General features: G+C 39.8%; 3 protein-coding genes across 4 annotated transcripts; 1 reads left to right on the top strand and 2 right to left on the bottom strand.

Moving 5' to 3' along the window:
- Positions 1–513: 513 nt before the first annotated feature.
- aip (aryl hydrocarbon receptor interacting protein) lies at positions 514–5213 on the bottom strand. The gene is made up of 7 exons (XM_069167058.1): positions 5078–5213; positions 4295–4477; positions 4016–4204; positions 3250–3426; positions 2965–3106; positions 1756–1985; positions 514–1628 (listed from the first exon to the last, which is right to left on the bottom strand). The coding sequence occupies exons 1-7, from the start codon at positions 5174–5176 to the stop codon at positions 1623–1625; spliced, it is 1026 nt and encodes a 341-aa protein (XP_069023159.1). The 5' UTR covers positions 5177–5213; the 3' UTR covers positions 514–1622.
- A 1266-nt stretch (positions 5214–6479) lies between these two features.
- Positions 6480–14045, bottom strand: tmem134 (transmembrane protein 134). 2 transcript variants are annotated; one of them, XM_069168218.1, is made up of 8 exons: positions 13959–14045; positions 12223–12476; positions 12063–12130; positions 11868–11954; positions 11698–11774; positions 10476–10520; positions 8586–8639; positions 6480–8467 (listed from the first exon to the last, which is right to left on the bottom strand). In XM_069168218.1, the coding sequence occupies exons 2-8, from the start codon at positions 12430–12432 to the stop codon at positions 8385–8387; spliced, it is 624 nt and encodes a 207-aa protein (XP_069024319.1). In that variant the 5' UTR covers positions 12433–12476; positions 13959–14045; the 3' UTR covers positions 6480–8384. The 2 variants fall into 2 exon arrangements, with proteins under 2 accessions (XP_069024319.1, XP_069024318.1); XM_069168217.1 differs by lacking the exon at positions 13959–14045 and adding an exon at positions 12926–13254.
- A 799-nt stretch (positions 14046–14844) lies between these two features.
- serping1 (serpin peptidase inhibitor, clade G (C1 inhibitor), member 1) lies at positions 14845–20361 on the top strand. Its single transcript, XM_069166782.1, is given in 13 exon segments — positions 14845–14980; positions 15265–15312; positions 15475–15583; positions 15677–15844; positions 16007–16066; positions 16069–16142; positions 16144–16309; positions 16551–16766; positions 17547–17690; positions 17827–18030; positions 18122–18261; positions 19316–19538; positions 19837–20361. Coding segments are annotated over 12 exon segments (1800 nt in total). The 5' UTR covers positions 14845–14980; the 3' UTR covers positions 20085–20361.
- The last annotated feature ends 15 nt before the right edge of the window (positions 20362–20376 follow it).

The raw sequence follows: 20376 nt of genomic DNA, 5'->3' as shown, positions 1-20376 counted from the left end.
TTTCAGGGCTCGCTGTCACCAAACCCAAATTCTCAGAGTAAATGGGGTCTTGCCTTCCTCTGTAGGGAATCATTTCCGCTCGTCGCATCCTACTTGGCGTAGACTTCGGGTTAATTTGGAAACTACTGCTGCAGCCTTCAACCAAGGAGCATTGAAACTACCGGTGCTGCAAATATATTCAGGAAAAAATGTAGGATGACTTCAACGTTATCACTCTTAACCAGACATTTGATTGGTCCATCCTTGAGTCCTTGAGAGTGGTTGAGGAAACATTAATGCAAACAGTTTCTAGACTGCAAAGGAAACTGAAACTGTGAGCAAGTCTCTTTAACACCAGGCAATACTTAATCTGACAAACGCCACAACACCTGAACGCTCTGAAAGACTCGAAGAGAAACTTTTTTTTTTTTAAATTTTGAAGGATTATCCAATTGATACAAGAGGACACCGATACAAATCATCTGACTGGAGGTATCGTATTTAAAAATAAAAAATAAAAAAAAAAATACAACATGGGGGATAAACATTTATTTCAAGTTACAATTATCACACCCTCAGTAAGATCTCACCTCAGACAGGCTTGGGCTAATGATTCACTGCTTCTCATGAACAGTGGTGAGTAGCTCTTCCTAAAGCGAGTGAGGGAGATACTGTGGCGTTTTTGCCGAGTACATCTCGACAAAAACAATATAATGGCGCTATTTATTACATATGTGAAATAAGTACATCGGGGGGAAAACAAAGACAATACAAGTCCGTGTGTTTTATATAATGATTGTCACAGACAGTTCAGTTTCATGAGCCACCAACCACACGGAGCGATGCGACTGCTATGACCAGGATAGAAAAGGGGAGTCTGGCTATGCGAGGCAGAGGTCTGAATGTGAGTGTGTGTAATGTGAGTCCATGCTCGAGGAGAAAAAAAAAAAAAAAGATTTTCTGAATGGAGAGCAGCACTTCAGTCTGGAATTGGACTCTGCTGTAATCTCTCCTCGTTGATTACGAAGAATTTTAAGGATTGTCATTGACATCTTTGCACATATTTCAGATAAAAGCAACAAAACATGCTTAACCTACTTGTTACTAATACTACGGGAAACTGGTGTTTGCTGTATAAACCAGAAGGTAAGCTCGTAATGATGTGAAAAGGAAAAAGACTCTCCCCGCTGTGGATCTTGTTAAAGCTTGTGCTAAGGATAACATTCTGCGGGATGTCCACGACTGGGAGCGAGTCGTTCACTGAGAAACGTTCCGAATCTGTACGAGGTTCAAGTGAAAACTCTGTATCGAGGGTTCCCTTAAACAATGAATATGATGCACTGAATATACGGCCCTGCTGGCCAGTACAGATGTGACGTTTCCATGGGGTTTGGATTTCATTCGTGCAGCTGATAATATCGGCACGTTCTTAACAAAGCCTTCAATTTTACATTTAGAAAGAGGGAGTTGAGAAGCATAATGCAGGAATGCAGGCTGCGTTTGTGTATATGACCTGACGGTGTGTACCACGGAGAGCAGGATTGCTGAGTGTTTGGCTTGGGTTCATTGGATAAAACTAAAACCCCAGGTGCTGTTTCTCCTCCATCTTGAAATGCGTAGGCATTCTCTCGGCATAAAGAGCTTCAACCCTGTGAAGAGAATAAAGGACATAAGGTGCTTCATCAAAACGGTTTCATCACACAAGCTTCTCATTTTAACTCGGTATCTGTCCATAAAGTGGATAAAAGTAATGAACAGAACTCAAAGTGGACTGACTGTGGTGGCAGTGGCTGGCGGCGTGTTGTAGTTGAACAGGCCTTTGTAGCGACCCTTTTCCTCCTTTTCCTTGGAGCGGATCTTCCCCTCCATGAGCCTCACCTCCTTGGCCACAGACGGACCCAAAGAGGGGTCCAAATCCAACACCTTAGCAAAGTCCGCTCGCGCCTCTGTCTCATTCCACACCGCGGCGTGAGCTTTAGCCCGCTTGTAGAAGGCCTTCACGTTGTCTGTACATACAAGATCAGAGCAAACCAAGAACAGCGGTAAACGAGGCTTTCTGTACAAGATGACAAAACAAAAACAACAAAAAAAGTAGAGAGGATAGTCACGTCTAGGTTCTAATGAACCTGCAGGATCTGAAACTCTCCAAAACAACATGTCACCGAGCAACGTTACAGTACACTTGTGTGACAGACACATGAACCGTGATGCAACTCAGCTGCTGTTAGTGACTACAAACAGTTTGTGCGGGAATCACCCGGTAACCTGAATAAATGCAGTAGAACAATCCATGTAAAATCTATTACGCTAGAAATTATACTATGCAGTGAATATAGTTACTTTCTGGTGGTGCTGTAGGTCCTCTTAGGTCTTCTTAGGCAGTTTGGCATAATTATTAAAAATGTATCACTGTTTTACTGCTAAAAACTGGGCTACATTTTTCATTGTGCTAACTACAAACTACAAAAGTCGCTGTAAAAATAAACCAAAGGGGAGAGACTAGTTTTTACGAATGCGGTATGCAAGAATTTCTGATCTGCAAACCGATCTGTCCACACGAGTCGGATCCAAAAGATTTTACACTGATTCACAAAATCGCACGTGAAAGATGACGCTTTGAAGGACGATGTGATGATTTGTTCCTGTTACTACAGATGAGTGATAAAAAAAAGAATAACAACACAAAGTATAAGCAAATATTGTGGAGGACACCACAGCAGCTTCAGTGAGCTTTGGTAGAGAATCTCTGAGCTCTACTGGAGGGATTGACACTATCCAGCCGCAAGATATTCCCTCATTTGACGTGTTCGTGATGATGAAAGCAGCAGCTTTCCCCCACATTCATTTTGTTTTTGTGTTTCACTCGTTTCCTAATTTAAAATCAATCCTAAATATTGCGCTCCCTGTTTGAACTCATAAATAATGGTAATCTGTGGTAGCAGCAAAAATGTTTCACCTCTGCTTGTACCAACAACAAAGCCATACCTTCATATTTGAAGAGCAAGGCGGTGCAGTGTTCGATGACTTCGTAGTACTGGCCCTGGAGTAACTGGCACTGACAGTAGTTGAGAAGCAGCGGCGTGATCATGTGGTCCAACTTCACCCAAGCTTCATCTCCAGGATGCTCCTGAAGGAAGAAACAAAAGCCACGAATTCTTTTAATTCCAATTTACTCAAGAACTAAAAAAAAAAAGAAAAAAAAAAAAGAATTTGATATTAATATATTCTTGCTTACAGTAATGAAATACAAAGTACTGACTGACACCTAACCTTCATCTGTAGATTTTTGAGACAGGCAATGCCATTGTAGTACTTGTCTGTGGCCTCCTTAATCTGTCCCTGTTTGAAGAGCGCGTTGCCATCCCCGTGGATCTGAGGCACGAGATCAAGTTTCTCTTCATCTGTCATTGCCCACACGTCCAGCTGGAACGACCCGGGACGAAGAACCTGAGCAGAGAGAGTGCAGCGGTAAATCTGTAGTTCTTCTTCGTAACACATACAAATTCTTCAGCGTTCACACTGTATAGTTTACTTTTTGAGTTTATTAGGCACAGCAGGAGTTGGAATGGAACTGTGGGCACTTCCCCCCACCCCCAAGTAATCTACCTAATTTGTACAAATGGAGCATTTTCCTATACATTACTATAAGTTCTGTGTTCACAGCACTACTGCTAAAAACAGCAGAAAATGTAGTACTTTAAACTCCACATTCATCTAACAGCTTTAAGACACTATTTGCTAAACAATTGTCAACATTTTACAATTTTCTTACATTTTAAAGACCAAACAGCAAATCGATTGGGAAAAAAAAAAAAAATCAACAGATAATGAAATAATTGTTATTTGCAGCCCTTCTTCTTCAGTTACATTTTTTTTAAAAGGCTCTAAAGAAAATGTTTATATTTACATTTATGTTCTAATTAAAATCGCAAGTAAGAAAAAAGGTATTGCTGGCAAAACTCTGGCATTGTGTTGGTTCCATGCTTAGCCCCGACTGCAATGATGTTAAACTCTGGTTTCGCTCCATCCTGCTCACCTCCAGCAGGTCGATGCTGAAGACCAGAGGCTGTGGACTGGCTTGAAGCTGGTCCAGGTCTTTGTGGCCCAGAGAGTGGTGGGAGTGGATCTGGGCAATGCCGCAGCAGTGCCTCTGACCTTCCAGAGGATCCTTACCAGCACTTATGTTTCTCAGGGACTGGGACACGAGCGGGTACAACGATGTGTGCTGACGAAATAGGAGGCAAACAATACAAATCAGCAGTGAATAAGAACAAGACAGCCGACCTATCAAGTACAGGATTTGCTGTTCACCAACCTTGGTGTCGCAGTTAAATTCTGCAACTTCGCCTTGTCTCATGGTGATGATGACTCTTTCCCACACAGCTAGTTTAAACTTCTTGCCCAGGATGAGCTCCATGGGTTTGCTACGCCCCCCCATAGTTCTGGAGTCATCCAGTACAGTGCCATCACACAGGCTGGTGCGGTAGTGAAAGATCACCTGGTAATTAAAAACAAAAAACAATATATATATATGTATATATATATATATAAAAACACAGACAAACTACTCGGTTAAAACGACTATTGCGACACTTCGCTTTAATGGTCAGGAGATCGATGCATGCTTGTTTATCCGGAAAAAAAAAAAAAAAGAAAGAGAGAAATCTGCACTTCTCGGACGGGCCTGGAGAGCGTCGACGCTCCATTATATTCTGACCACTCATAACGACGGAAAATTGATTGACACGGTTTACCGACGAATCAGAATTCACAAACACATACCATCCTGTCCCGCCCCCTATCTTTCTATCAGATGGAAGAAAAAAAAAACGGGAAAAATGGTGCCAGGCTAAAAAAACAACAACAACACACGAACCACAGCTAATATTGTATCACCGCGAAGAAAGCCAAAAGTCGCAAGCTTGTCCTATGTACGGACGAAAGGCATTTGGCGTCACATTAATCTTAACTAATTGAGCCCGGTGCGTTAGCAAAGACACCACCGCTGGTAGCATTAGCTCACGCGCATCGTCGCATTCTTTAGACTAATTTAGAAGACAGGACTCAAAACATTCAACACGTAACACTGTAGTTTTACCTTGGTCCCATTGGGGAAGGTCGACAGCTCTCCTTTACCAGGACTGACCAATTTCTTTCTTATTCCTTCTTCGAAAAGCTGGCGTGCCTCTTCCTCCATCCTTGACCCGAGTCTGAGCTCACGACTAGTGACGATGTTTGCCGAAGGGAGGTGTTTCGTAAGACTTCGCCTCGTCCTCGGGCGTCACTGCAGAAGCGACGACGAATAACCAGAAACAGTTTTAACACCTGTTGGAGGTTATTTTTTTTTCTCACAGCAGAAAAAAAAAAAAAAAAAACATCTGCCAAGATCTTTGCAGATGTGTTATTAAGCGTATTTTAAGAACTCGCTATGGAAAAACCCAAAGAAGACATATTTCTTAAAACACATTTGAAACAACAGTAGTAATGTCAAATAATCATAAATGTAAGTAATGTAAATTTTGCAATCAAGACTGTATTTTGTTTTCCTCCTGAAGAATGTTGAGCAGTGTCAGACTAATTGTTAATTTGACCAACAAGATTGTTGTCAAAACACATCATTTCTGGATGTGTTGTAATACTTTTGTCTGGTGTGATATAGCTCTGGTTCTTTTCTAATTGTTATACTTGTATATTATACTCTGTAAACCGATTTTTTTGTTATCTTTGTAATCTCTGTCTCTTTAAATTAAAAAAACAAACCCAAAAAAACCAGCATCAACAACAACTAATACAACATGCAAAATACCCAGTTTCTTTCTAATTCATGAGAATTCACATAATCAGGTCTTAGTCCACCGCACATTGGATTTTTAGTTTTTATGGGATGGCTCGTACATTTTTTTCAAAATGCACATCTCATTCTTCATCACCAATAGTAGAACATTAACTCGATTATAATTCAGGTAGCCCACTTGTGTGTAGGTTACTTAAGTAGTATAAAAACATAATAATTAAACTGGAATGAGCCATTCTGATGCCTAATGAGTACATTTTTATGTGAATGATTATGTACTCTTACCTTCGAACAGTGGTTAGTCCAAGACTTGTTGAATATTTTAATAGCTGTATTTCTACTTTTAATTAAAGGTTGGAATACTTTTATCATTCAATAGACAGCTTCACATGGTGGTCTGGATGCACATATCTTTCTGATTGGATAGAAAGTGTGCATTAAAACTATCTGCACAAAGACTCTCAAATCTACATTCAAATCCAAATCTAGACCCAAGAAAAGCAAAAAAAACCAAGTGAATATATTTATTCTTTTTTGATCTATGTAGGGTGAGAGCACAATAAATAAAATAAACTTTGCCTCTGTATTTGGCTTTGCAAGTTTTCGACTTAGCTGCAGGTTAGACACCAGCCCAGGCTATAGTTTGCAGCAAGGCATGATGTGCGCGACATTCAACTTTTCCTAATCGGAAAACTACTCACGCAAATTAAAATATACAAACATTTTATTGTAATTTCACAGTCATTATTCACACAACATGGAAAACACAGGCAAGACCAATTTCCTGTATACAGTGCATCCGGAAAGTATTCACAGCGCTTCACTTTTTCCACATTTTGTTATGTTACAGCCTTATTCCAAAATGGATTAAATTAATGTTTTCCCTCAAAATTCTACACACAATACCCCATAATGACAAAGTGAAATAAAAAAAAATTGAAATTTTTGCAAATCTATTAAAAAAAAAAAATAATAATAAAAAAAAAAATCACATGTACATAAGTATTCACAGCCTTTGCCATTACACTCAAAATTGAGCTCAGGTGCATCCTGTTTCCACTGATCATCCTTGAGATGTTTCTACAACTTGATTGGAGTCCACCTGTGGTAAATTCAGTTGATTGGACATGATTTGGAAAAACACACACCGTCTATATAAGGTCCCACAGTTGACAGTGCATGTCAGAGCACAAACCAAGCCATGAAGTCCAAGGAATTGTCTGTAGACCTCCGAGACAGGATTGTATCGAGGCACAGATCTGGGGAAGGGTACAGAAAAATGTCTGCAGCATTGAAGGTCCCAATGAGCACAGTGGCCTCCATCATCTGTAAATGGAAGAAGTTTGGAACCACCAGGACTCTTCCTAGAATTGGCCGCCTGGCCAAACTGAGTGATCGGGGGAGAAGGGCCTTAGTCAGGGAGGTGACCAAGAACCTGATGGTCACTCTGACAGAGCTCCAGTGTTGCTCTGTGAAGAGAGGAGAACCTTCCAGAAGGACAACCTTCTCTGCAGCACTCCACCAAGCAGGCCTGTATGGTAGAGTGGCCAGACGGAAGCCACTCCTCAGTAAAAGGCACATGACAGCCCACCTGGAGTTTACCAAAAGGCACCTGAAGGACTGTCAGACCATGAGAAACTAAATTCTCTGGTCTGATGAAACAAAGATTGAACTCTTTGGCCTGAATGCCAAGCGTCAATACTGGAGGAAACCAGGCTATATATATCACCTGGCCAATACCATCCATACAGTGAAGCATGGTGGTGGCAGCATCATGCTGTGGGGATGTTTTTCAGCGGCAGGAACTGGGAGACTAGTCAGGATGGAGGGAAAGATGAATGCAGCAATGTACAGAGACATCCTTGATGAAAACCTTCTCCAGAGCGCTCTGGACTTCAGACTGGGGCGAAGGTTCATCTTCCAACAGGACAACGACCCAAAGCACACAGCCAAGATCACAACGGAGTGGCTTCAGGACAACTCTGTGAATGTCTTTGAGAGGCCCAGCCAGAGCCCAGACTTGAACCCGATTGAACATCTCTGGAGAGATCTGAAAATGGCTGTGCACCGACGCTCCCCATCCAACCTGATGGAGCTTGAGAGGTCCTGCAAAGAAGAATGGGAGAAACTGCCCAAGAATAGGTGTGCCAAGCTTATAGCATCATACTCAAAAAGACTTGAGGCTGTAATTTCTGCCAAAGGTGCTTCAACAAAGTATTGAGCAAAGGCTGTGAATACTGATGTACGTGTTATATTTTCGTTCTTTATTTTTAATAGATTTGCAAAAAATTTGAAACGAACTATTTTCACTTTGTCATTATGGGATATTGCGTGTAGAATTTTGAGGAAAAAAATGAATTTAATCCACTTTGGAATAAGGCTGTAACATAACAAAATGTGTAAAAAGTGAAGCGCTGTGAATACTTTCCGGATGCACTGTACATACAGCAATGTCAGTTCGTGTAGTGGAAACATAGCCAAGGCACTGAGTGGTTGAAGTAGCAGTGGTCATTACAATGACAAGAAAAAAAACAACCATGTGACAAAATACAATTCATTTAAACATAGACAACAAAGAAATGCAGTGGATATGTAGTGTGGCATTAAAATGTCATTTTTCAAAATAAGGTAGGTAGAACAGTTTGAAGCCTCTTCTGCCACGGACAGCACAGCTGATGTATATCACATGGTACACTGGTGGAAACACAGGGAATGACTCTGTTATTGTCACCAAAACAAACTACGTGTTTACTGGGACCAAAAGTCAAAGTAGAAAGTAAAAAACATTGTAAGAACTAAGTGATCAATTTACCTCCAGGGATGAAGAGAAGAAATCCAGGTACAAAGAAAATAGCACTGGAAACACCTGTACAGACAGTTTCATTGGTTACAACCAGTCAGTCACCAACACTACGAGTCACCAATACTAATCAATTGAACCGTACTTTAAAGCAGTAGCTTGTGAGCCACTGGTTTAGTATGTGTTGAGCATCAGTTTGTTATTATTCACATAAAATAAGCTTATTCAGCTGGTTTGGTGGAGCTCAGCTTTGTGAATAAATGTTACAGTTTACAAGAGCTACATTAAAAGTTTTAAAGGCTTCAAAGGAATAGCTCGACATTTTGGGGGTTGATATGCTTATTTGTTTTCTTCCCAGGAGTTACAGGAAAAGATTGATACTGTTTTCTTTGTAGAGCAGTTTACTATTCGTCTTGGTCCGTTTGGCTTTGCACCAAGACTGGAAACGCATGAAAATATCTAGACCAGTTGTGTCTGAGGGTCGCAATGTTAACATGCTGTCACAATGTTTGGCTTTAGTTGGCCTGAAGAAAAATAATATGATTAATTTAACTGATTTATTATAATTATCTTTGTTTTATGCTCATTGAGGTGAATAAAGTTGCAAGAAATCCAAAAGCAATAAAAAAAAAAACTAAAAAAAACACTCTTCTAAGGTGGCCAAACAGAAACCTGTGGGATGGACAGGAAGATACTGTATAACTATAAATCATCAGCACATAGATGAAACTATATATTATGATTACTAATTATGTGGCCAATACGAAGCATGTAAATGCAGACAAGAATGGAGCCCTGAAATCGTACCTTGGGGTACACCGCAGAATGGCTTCTTCAAGGAAGATATGGGGTTTACAAGTTTGACTGATAATTGGCCATCAGAAATACATGGTTTAGACAACTGTAGACCCAAACTGCATATTGTAATGTCCTCGTTGATCTTAATCGAGTGTCGGTTCAACAGAAAACTTTTAGTTTAGGAGACTGATAACGCAGTAGGCAGAATGCTATTGCATTGCAATCAATAAACATGTTCGTTCCAGTTGTAAAAGGAAACTAGCAGGACGGATTGACTTTGACGACTAGATTGAAAAAGACATCTCTATCTCAATAAAGGAAGCTGCTGCTTCTTCACCACATCCCAAACTGTGTGTGTGTGTGTGTGTGTGTGTGTGTGATGGAAAAAAAGATTTGTCTCTTCCTCTTGTTTGCATTGTGGCTCCAGAAAGACTCTTCTGTTTTCTCACTTATTTGCAAGTGATTCCTTTTTGTTTTACTTTCCACATCTAATTGACGACTCCCCTTCTCTTCTCTACCATACGAAAGCAGATACAAAGGGAATGGGGGTGACTGTCAACTGTTTGTCACACTGTATGAAAGCTGCCCTACGAGGAGATCTGGGAGAACAGTGTGTTTGATGGTTTAGCAGGTACAATATTAAGGCAAGATAATACAAAGAGCTGCTAACAACAAACAAATATTTTTAGACTCCAATAAAACACAACTGTTGTAGATAGATAGATAGATTAGTTTCATTATATAAAGGTGCATTGTAATTTGGTTGTTTCATTTCCAATTTATTCATGTTTTTTGAGTTTGTAATTTTAAATTTTAAACCCCTGATTTGTGTACGATTAGGTAACTAGTTTATTGTGCTGGTAAAAACCATTTTGTCACGTTTTTTTCATATACACTTTCATCGGACTCACAGATTGTACAAATTCAAATAATCTAAACAAGAAGTGTTCGGCTACAAAGATGTAAACAGAAGAAGAAGAGTTTGACGGACAAGTCGACAGACTCATGCTGAAGCTCAGACAGTCTTGATGGACCAATCACAGCCCAGCGAGGATTGTACACAAAAAAACAAAAATAGTCCATCTTAACGGTTTCCTTCCTTACCTGCATTTGGATTCAGCTGTATGACAATACCTGTGAAAATAAGAGCTAAAAAGAAACGATATGAAAATACATCAGTGAGGAGGGGAGACAAACCAGTGCATTTAGAGAGCGTACAGAAATACTTTTTCTTTTTTTCATTAACTCTGATTTAATCTGTGGATCCTTGTGGGAACAAAGTTCACTGTGCAAAATGCCAAGGATGTCACTGACTGACACAACACTAAGCAAACTACATGGTGTAAAATTGCAAAACTGTTTGGAGAGATGCATTTGTGTTTAAATAATGGAGCATGTTCAGAGTTTCACAAAGCGCCTTTTATATCTATAAAAGACTGTATGCTTTTTCATTTTACCTTGTTAATCTGTAATTGTGTGTTTCTTCTTAGTTAAAACCATTATACAAGGGGAAATAATAAAAAAAAAAAAACATTTACAGTGAGTGGGAGTCATTACAGCCAGTCTTTATTATTGTGAGACTACAACAGTCAAAGTCCGTCACAATTATTACTTAAAGGCCTGATCGCAATTATTTGAGCTTATTGCAATTATTTCAGCTGACTGCAATTATTTAAGATGACTGCAATTATTTTGGTTTGTTGTTAAAATCGTTTACATTTATCTGTACAGTGACAGCTAGAACACACAAGTTCTTATTCCTATCACTATTTCTACGTTCTTTACTCTGGTTTGAGGTTTGACTGCCGCTCTGTTTATGACGTCTTTTTGTTGTGCCTACCTTTTATTCTATGGTTAATTGGTACATTAGTGAAGAATTAGCACCACCAGAGTACATTGCTTATTTTGATTATTGGTACCTGTTATTGAAAGTATTTTCATCATATATTTTAGTAATAAGCTTTGTATATTAAAGTTGATATTTATGTCAAATCTGTCTGGTATAATGTATTGTTTACAAAACCTAAAAGCAAACGGAAATGTAATTTTTATTTATATGTTAAATATAAATTAATATTTATTGTTCAATGCTGTTCCTCCCCGTTGTATCATTCAATTACAATATGGGCTTATACTATAATAGTGGCATAAAATCAACAGAAGAAGACAATTAAATCAGTGAACATTATTTGGATGACAAATTGTTGCCTTACAACAATCAAGAAAAAAATTCAAAGAAAACGTGACAAAAACAGGAGAAGACTGTTCTTTTTAAGAAAGCAGTAAAAGTACGGCAGAATATTTGATAGCACACAAACAGACTCACCAACTCCCGTGATGAGGAGAAGGAATGAAGCGAGAACAACTCGTCTGTTTTTCTTCACCAGCGGATGGGACACCCACCTGTTTGCAAAGTAATTCTGTTTATTTCGGTTTCTTTGTGTGTGTGTGTGTGTGTGTGTGTGTGTGTGTGTGTGTGTGTGTGTGTTTGCTCACCCGCAGCAGTGTGCTGAAAGCTGCGTGACAGAACTCAGGGTGCTGAAGGACCACTGGGAGCTGCAGTAAGACAGGTTCGCCGGGTCACTGTGAAGAGAGCAGAGACACACTCCATCTCTGGTTTAAAGACCAGGCAGGCAGAAAAAAACAACAACCCGGTAAAGGTACATCGAGACCCGCGTCTGTAGGACCCACCTGATTTTGAAGAAGTTATTGAAAGAGGAATTGCCACTGTAGCCCAAGGCGTCTTCATTTTCCAGATTCTACAGGTGACAATGGGCAACGGGTTAAAAACAGCGAAACGACAAACAACTTAAATCCCGCAGTCGGGTGGTGTGTACGGGCGTGTGTGTACCTGATACTTCAGGTTACTGTGTTCGGGGGAGCCGGCGGCAGCAGTCGAGGGATGAGTCTGAGGTTTAGAGAAACTCAGAGGACCAAATGTCATCTCTCCCTCTCTGTCCTTGTCTTTGCCCTTCCACCCCTCGGCCTCTCCATCCGAGACAACTCCCTCCTCGTCTCCGTCCAACACAAAGGCATCGTCGATAGTGAACTGCGTTGCCATGGTGATTGCCTCTTACACCCCGAGGACCTCCTGCTTGAAGCTCACTGCGGTGCAAGAGTAGAAATCCATATTTAACCTCAGGTCTGTGAAAGAAAAGCATCTCATGGTATCTTGTAAAGTTAACATCCATTGTAAAACAAGTTTTTTTTTTTTTTTTTTTGTATGGCAGGCCAATAGTACACGACATGTTGGTAATAAACTCGATACACTTTTTTTGGACTTTAGGTTGTCTTTTTTTTTTTTTTCTACTTAGCTTGTGTATTTCTCTAAACATTTAAAGTGCGCAAACATACCTACTAAATAAACTACTGAAATTAAACGGGAAATGCAGCCATAAAATCATCACTGAGCTCCTCGACTTTACCTACATATCAGAGCGGATGGGACCAAAGCAGACTACAACAAACCGGCAGCTAACTGGCTCTTTTGTCGGACCCTGCCATTGTTTGTCCGCTTTCCGCTTCTCGATCAGATGACCAGGAGGAAAACTTACTGTCTTAAGTAAATCTTTTTTTTTTTTTTTTTTTTATCTTCTCTCCAGCGAGGCGAAACTCGACTTCAAGTTGTTTAGACACGGGTCACATTGTTGTTCACTCTGTGACAAGTCTGTCTCCAGCTTTCCTGTAAATCTTTTTGTTGTTCTCCGGAGCGAAAAAAAAAAAAAAAAAGCTTTGGTAGAAGTTTGGACTCCTTTCTTCTTTCTTTAGCACCCGGCTTTCGATTGGCCACGACTGATTCCGCCCTAAAAGCTCTCTTCTGATGTCAGCCGGCTTAATCGAGTGTCGGTTCATCGATCGGCCGCTAACTTTAGGTTACACGAAAGACTTTCAAGCAGATGAGTGTCAGTAATATAACACCTTGAAAATGTCCTTATAGTTCAAAAATGTACTCCAGTGAAACAGCAGGACTGTCAGTGATTAAAACGTCTAAAAGTAGAGAAACTGTTATTCTTTATAAACTATTATAGGTTTTAAGATGGGGATCGGGTTGAGTGGGAAACTTTATGGTTTATTTAGGCATATAGCTAATGTGAAAGTGTTAATAATAATAATAATAATAACTATCCTTATGTGTGCTGAATGTATGCTGGATATAAACAGAGGTCTTCTTTAGTGTAATCACATCGGTGATTAAGGTGTCACTTTTAAAGCAGCCACACCAACCAAATAAATGCAATAAGGTTGGTTAATTCAATTCAGTGTTATAACTACTTAACATAACCTTACAATAGTGAGGAACTGTTAGACAAATTACTCAAGAGGCTCAAGGACACAGGGGAGTCATCAATTAGATGCAGAAAGTAAAACAAAAAGGAATCACTTGCAAATAAGAGAGAAAACAGAACACTTTCACACTCTACTAAATCACGACCGTTTGCTGTCCTTGCTCCTAAATGGTGGAATGAGCTCCCCACCGACATCAGGACAGCAGAAACTCTGTACATCTTCCGCCGCAAACTAAAAACACACCTCTTCCGACTTCACCTTGAACAGTAGAACTTTAGTAGCACTTAAAATAACACTTACTGATAGCACTTTGTAGTTTGGCTTTCTTGAAGAAATTGTATTTTCTCGATTCCTGTTGTTCTGGGTTTTGTACCCCTATGGTTGAAATGCACTTATTGTAAGTCGCTTTGGATAAAAGCGTCAGCTAAATGAAATGTAATGTAAAAGAGACTTTTCGGAGCCACAATGCAAACAAGAGGAAGAGACAAATCTTTTTTTTTTTTTTTTCCATCAGGAAACCAACAATTCAACAATTGCAACATGAGCGACAGCTGGAAGAAAAAAAGAAGTCCCTTTTATCAGGGAAAAAACAGAAAAGATCGTAATGTTCCGCACAATTTCAATTAGTTCTATGAAGTGAGAGTAAAGTGAATCAAACTGGTTTGGGTCAATATCCTCTCATATGGATAAAACACTAAACTTGATAAAAAAGAAAGAAAGAAAGAAAGAAAAGTAGCTAAATTCGGTAAATCCAATAACACTGCTGAATGATGGATGTCCGCAAATGTAACACTGTTTTCTGCTAAGTTGTATCTTTCGCCCACTATGTCCTTGTCTGTACCCCACACAACCCTTGACAAAATCAAATTACGTAATACACTTCAGGCAAAAACATTTTATAATGCAAATTGGAAAGAGCTCAAGTGGAACTGCTAATCTAACTCCATCTAATCATTCCCATGTTTCACCTGTCCAGATTGAGTATAAACTAAAACCCTGATCCCAGAATAGTTGAAATATCATGTCTTTTTTTTGTCAAAATAAGTGTAATGAAGGCAAAACAAATACGAGAATACAAATCTTTGCACTTAGTATCTGTTGCCAGCATGTGAAATCATGTGATTTCCAGCAAGTCAGAGGAGCTCCATTATGCAAACAAACATCTCTGAACCATCAATCGCAGATGAGTCATTGTTAGTTGCTGTTCGGAGAAGCAGACAGTCAGAGGTGATTAATGAAGTGAGCTGTGGTCGAATGTTGGAGAAATATTACTGCTAAAAACTTGTACAATTACTGGATTTGGACACTTGCAAACTCTAGAGGTGAGTTATGCATTATTTTGCTGATGTTTTTATTTTTATTTTTTATTAATCACTTAACTGAAGTACTATTTTTTTCAGTGCACTATAATTATAAACATCTATATTTTATCTTCTGATGTTTTGGGGATTAATCTTTGATAAACTTAATGCAAGTGGAAGCTGTAGATGAACGATTTCACTTTTACAGTTTTAGTGGTGGGGAATTGCGCCACATATTGATCTTTTCTCTGGCTTGGGGCCATATTTGTTTTGAAATCTTCTCTACTTATTTCCTCCCTTTGCAGATGAAACGACAGGCCACACTCTGCCTCCTGCTGCAGCTCATTTTTGAGGTAAACCTGGGAAATGTAATCATCTCTTTATGGCTCAGGCAGAATGTTTACTTGTATCTTCCATAGACATTCATTGGTTGACAAGGGCACTTAAACCTCATCCTTTCTGACTTTTAAATTTGCTTTTCATCTGATGTTTGATATTCTATTCCTCTGGTTCAGCTTTCTTCATGTACACATCTCCTGGTGACACCGGGTTCGACTTTAGAGCTGCCCTGTCTCTCATTCCAAACGGACTTCTCTGGAGCTGATATCACCTGGAAATTCAATGGTCCTTTTACGTTACATGTTTTCACTGTATTGCAAATGTACACCCACACATATATACATATTTAATTTGATCCCTTTTTTTTTTTACATACAGGTAACGATATTAGTTATGGTGTTCAGTCACCTGGCTCAGCTACAGTTAAAAACAACGGCATGTACCTTTCCATATCCCCTGTATCTGCTGTCAATGAGGGCGAGTACGTCTGTTTGGTAAAGGATAACATTATGGAGATCATAAGAACATACAACATCACAGTTACTGGTGAGACAGTTCTCTTTGATCATTCATACATGCAAAGTCTGTTTTCAACACGATCACAGTCGAGCATTTTGAACATTTATAACATATATTTGTAATGTTTAAAAAAAAAAATGTTGCGCCGAAAAAAGTTTGAAATGTTTGTTTTTTGTTTTCTTCCTGCAGCATTGATTGGCTACACCATTAAAGTGCCTGAAGGCTCCAATGTGAACCTGCCGTGCTATTTCTCACCTTCCAGCCAAGTCAAGGCCAATGCATTGTGGTTCAAAGGGACAGACGTGGGAAGGAGAATAAAGCTGAATATTGAGAATGACTCCACAGATGGTGACAAAAAACTGGAGCTGCTTTATCCTCTTGACCAGGACCAGACCATCATACTCAAACACACCGGTATGGAGGACGCTGGAACTTATCACTGTGAATCTGCAGAGGGAGAGAAACTCAGCACTATAACCATTATTGTCGAAGGTAAGTGGCAAACTTCTCCCGTACTGCATGTTTAATAAAATAAATGCTTTTTGGAAAATATTTATGCAAGTGCTGAAACTGAATCACGCTAAATTTACATTAAAGGCTTTTCAGATTAATATTAGTGTAAATAGTAAACGTAGTAAATGAAACAGTGAACTAAATAAACATTTCACTTTCTGTTGAGGTCTTGATATAGAAGCTGTAGTTTTTGATCTTGTGTTTAATCATTTTTTTTCAGTTACTCCTACCTTTGCCCCTCACTCATGTGAAGGCTTCACCACAGCGTGGGAGCCCTGCCAGGACGAGAACAGTCGTACAGGCGAACCCACGCTGCAGGAGTCCATGACAGAGTTCGCTATGCTGCTGTATTCTCACCTCAAAGAGTTATATCCTTCTAACAACTTGCTCTTCTCTCCTGTCAGCATCAGCGGGGTGCTCTCCCATTTGTTGTTAGGTAGGAAAATTAACAACAACAACAACAACAACAACAACAACAAAAATCAAAAACTTTGGCTGCTTTTATTATTTCGTAAACTCTTAAGTGTTATCAAATTAAAGAATAAGTAAGGTGATATTTTATAACTTTTTTATTGTCAGAAATAATTAAACTGCGTGTGTTAAAGCTTATTTTGCTGTGCCTTTGACTGACTGTTGTTCAAAAGCTATCAAAAACACATCAGGAAGCTTCACTGCTGCACTGGCTGAACATGTTTCTTTAGTGAACATGGGCAATGTTGTCTGTTTTCAGTCAATCACACAGAGAATCCTGCTGCTGTAAACGTTATTAACCAAATCTGTCTTTGGAAATAGTTCCCAACAAAGCCAATACGTTATTAGTGTTTGTTTTCCCATCTGTTTTAATATGATCTAAATTAGATAATATGTTAAACATATTACATGTCATTACATAAATGATCTTTTTGTAAAATTTGGAAACAATGACTGTTTTCATATATTTACATCCTAAGAAGGAACAAACAGGCTTAAAGCTGGAGAAGTCTGGAACTATCAAGAGAATAATAGATAACGACACCCTTTAACATTCTTCAGTCAAATAAGCACTCGCACACAAGAGCCCTGCCAGGAAAAGAAAAAACTTTGATAGGACTTGGAAGTTTGATAAAAACCCTTTCTCACTTTGAAATGTCACATGTCAGACATAAATTGCAGTTCATACCACTGTAACGTGCGCCACTCTCCATGGTATGTCTTTTTTATTGTTCTGTTTCTTCAGGTGCCAGGGACAACACCCGCAGAGCCATTGAGAGGGCCGTCTGTGTGCCTCATGACTTCCACTGTGTTCATTTCCAAATGAAGAAGCTGAGAGAAAAGTTGGCCAGCTCTTTGCAAATGGCTTCTCAGATCTACTACAACCCACGTATTACTATCACAGTGAAATGCACAAAATAACCAGACAATAAACTGCAGTAAAGGAGAATGATTCAGAAATGTAGTGCAGACATAGCTGAAACAATTTCTGCAGCTCATGCTGGTTTCTCTGTTCTCTTCTTCAGAAATGAACCTGAGTGAGGCCTTTACTCAGCAGTCAATCCAGTTCTACGAAGCGGAGCCCACCAAGCTGCTGGAAACCAGTGAGGAAAACGCACAAATGATCAACAGCTGGGTGGCAAATAAAACCAAAAATAAAATCACACATTTGGTTGACTCCTTATCTCCCAGTACCCAGCTGATCCTGCTCAACGCTGTCTCCTTCAGTGGTCAGTAGTGTGTGTGTGCTGAAGTGTGAGTATGAGCAATTGGAAATAGCGGGAACTGACAAACTCTGTGTGCATACTGTATGTGCATCAGGTCAGTGGAAGGTCAAGTTTGAGCTGAAACCCAAGAAAGGACTTTTCACCAAACTGAATGGTGATATGGTGAAGGTGCCTATCCTCTATCACCAGAAATACATGACGACTATGATGTACGCTGTCGAGCTAAAGGCACAGGTAAGTGGCAGCCATCTTAAACCATTCATTCACAAAGTACACAGCTAAGAGTGTTTGTCCGAATCCTATCCAGACCGTTCTGCCACTAGATCAACACAGACAGCCACTATTTGCGAATGTTATGGAAAATACAACAGGAAACAAGTGTGTTAATATAAAAAGATAAAAAGATTGCTTTTTTTTCCATAAAATATTCAAACACATTAGGTGCAGCAATCGCACCCAGGACAGCCAAAATGTCCAAAGATAACCTGACGAGGGGGCGAGAGACCGCCTGAGATGAAGGGTACTTTAAGCTACTAAAACCCAAAGCTCAACAGTTGCCACTTGTGTCAAAATTGATTAAAATATGCATAAAAATTCCAACTAAAGTAAAACTAACAGAAATATTAGCAGCAAGTATTAAAAGTAAAAGTACTGGTTTGGTCCCTCTGACTGATTTATTATTATATATAACAGAATTCGAGGATTATTGTTGACGCATCAGTGTGTAAGCAGCATGTTGCTGTTATAGCTGCTGCAGGTGGAGCCAGTTTGAACTACGAAGGTTGACAACAAAATTCAGAGACTGCTCCTGTTGTGCGCGAACCTTGACGTGCACAGAGCACCGAGAAGCTGTAACTTCTGTGACCTGAGTTACAGAAGCTTTTTATTGTCAGTGGTCCAGGTGCATCTGCAATTCTTTACGTACCTAAACAAGGGCCTCACATCAAAGTCTGTGTCAAACATAGACCTTGGAAATGGTTCAGGAAGCCCGGAATACAATAGAACAATGACCCTGGGAAGGTGTTTTGAGTCACAGCGTATTGAAAATGCACAACTTTCTTGGCCACAATAACATAGTCCTCACTTCCAACCACATCAGGATTTGGCTTCCTGACACTTCTTTCTGTTCCCCAATAATTTATTATTGTGTTGTTTCACTCTGTGCACCATTCACGTGTAACAGGAGCAGTCTCTGAACACTTTTGATCCACCTTTCTTCTTGTCTCAATTTAATCTGAAGGGGTGCACTATGTCAAACTGTGGATTTTCTTTTATATTTTGCCAACAGGTGGCGAAGTTTGCTCTCACAGGCGACAGCAGTCTTTACATCCTGCTGCCTCGCTTCAACAAAGCGACTGACCTGCAGCAGTTGGAAGCGAGAATGACAGACACAGCTGTGCTCCAAATGATAGAGCAAATAAAAGCAACATCTCCTCAACAACTCGAGGTCACTTTGCCCCAAATCAAGCTGGATGTCCAGCCAGACATGAACATGCTTCTCAAGAAATTAGGTTTGCTCATGTTCTATGTTCTTCTCTGTCTGTCAAACTCAAATTCTTCTTTTGAAATAGGCTAAATGCCACACATGCTTTCAGATTGTATACCATGAATAGAGACATTAACCAATTTAATCCAAAGTGTTTTCTTGCAGTTAGAGTATATGAAATGTACTTCTCTAACAGGCACATTTTTAATTTTTTAATTTTATGTTGTTTCAGTCACTGAATACTTTTTACTTGGTCACAATATTGACCTTTAATAAAAACCTCTTTGCTCTAATGAGCACCCTTGCTTTTCCCCCCCTAACAGGACTGTCATCACTCTTCGAGGGTGGTAACCTGTGTGGCCTCTACGCTGAAGACGAGTTGGTTCTGGACGATGCCAAACACAGGGCCTTCCTTGCGCTGACCGAACAAGGAGTTGAGGCGGGCGCCGTCACCAGCATGTCGTTCTCTCGCTCCTTCCCATCCTTCTCTGCCCTGCGGCCCTTCGTCATGTTGCTGTGGAGTGACCAGGCTAACGTGCCGCTCTTTATTGGCAGAGTGACTGACCCATGAGAGAGAGGGAGAGAGAAAAGAGGGACAGGAAGGGAGAGTGGAGATGTAACAGGGGCAAAATGGGCAGGAAAGATGTTGTTCACAAAGTCTGCCTCAAGATCTTTTTGATAATTTCCTGAAAATTAAGTAGCTTTTTAAAAAAAAATTGACATAAAACAATGTTAGTTTAGCGTCAGTTTTTCTTCAAGTAATCAGTTTACAAAAACATCTACAGGCTCGGATCATATGGATTGTCTTCAGAGATGACGATGATGAATAAACACATATTTACACATCACATATGCCGCCTGTC

This window comes from Embiotoca jacksoni, unplaced genomic scaffold (assembly GCF_022577435.1).
Source record: "Embiotoca jacksoni isolate LCO1_2020_lvr unplaced genomic scaffold, fEmbJac1.0.p SCAF_4, whole genome shotgun sequence".
Classification (NCBI taxonomy): Eukaryota; Metazoa; Chordata; class Actinopteri; family Embiotocidae; genus Embiotoca; species Embiotoca jacksoni.
The sequence above is the reverse complement of the archived record's forward strand: the minus strand, read 5'-3'. Positions and strand labels throughout refer to the sequence as shown.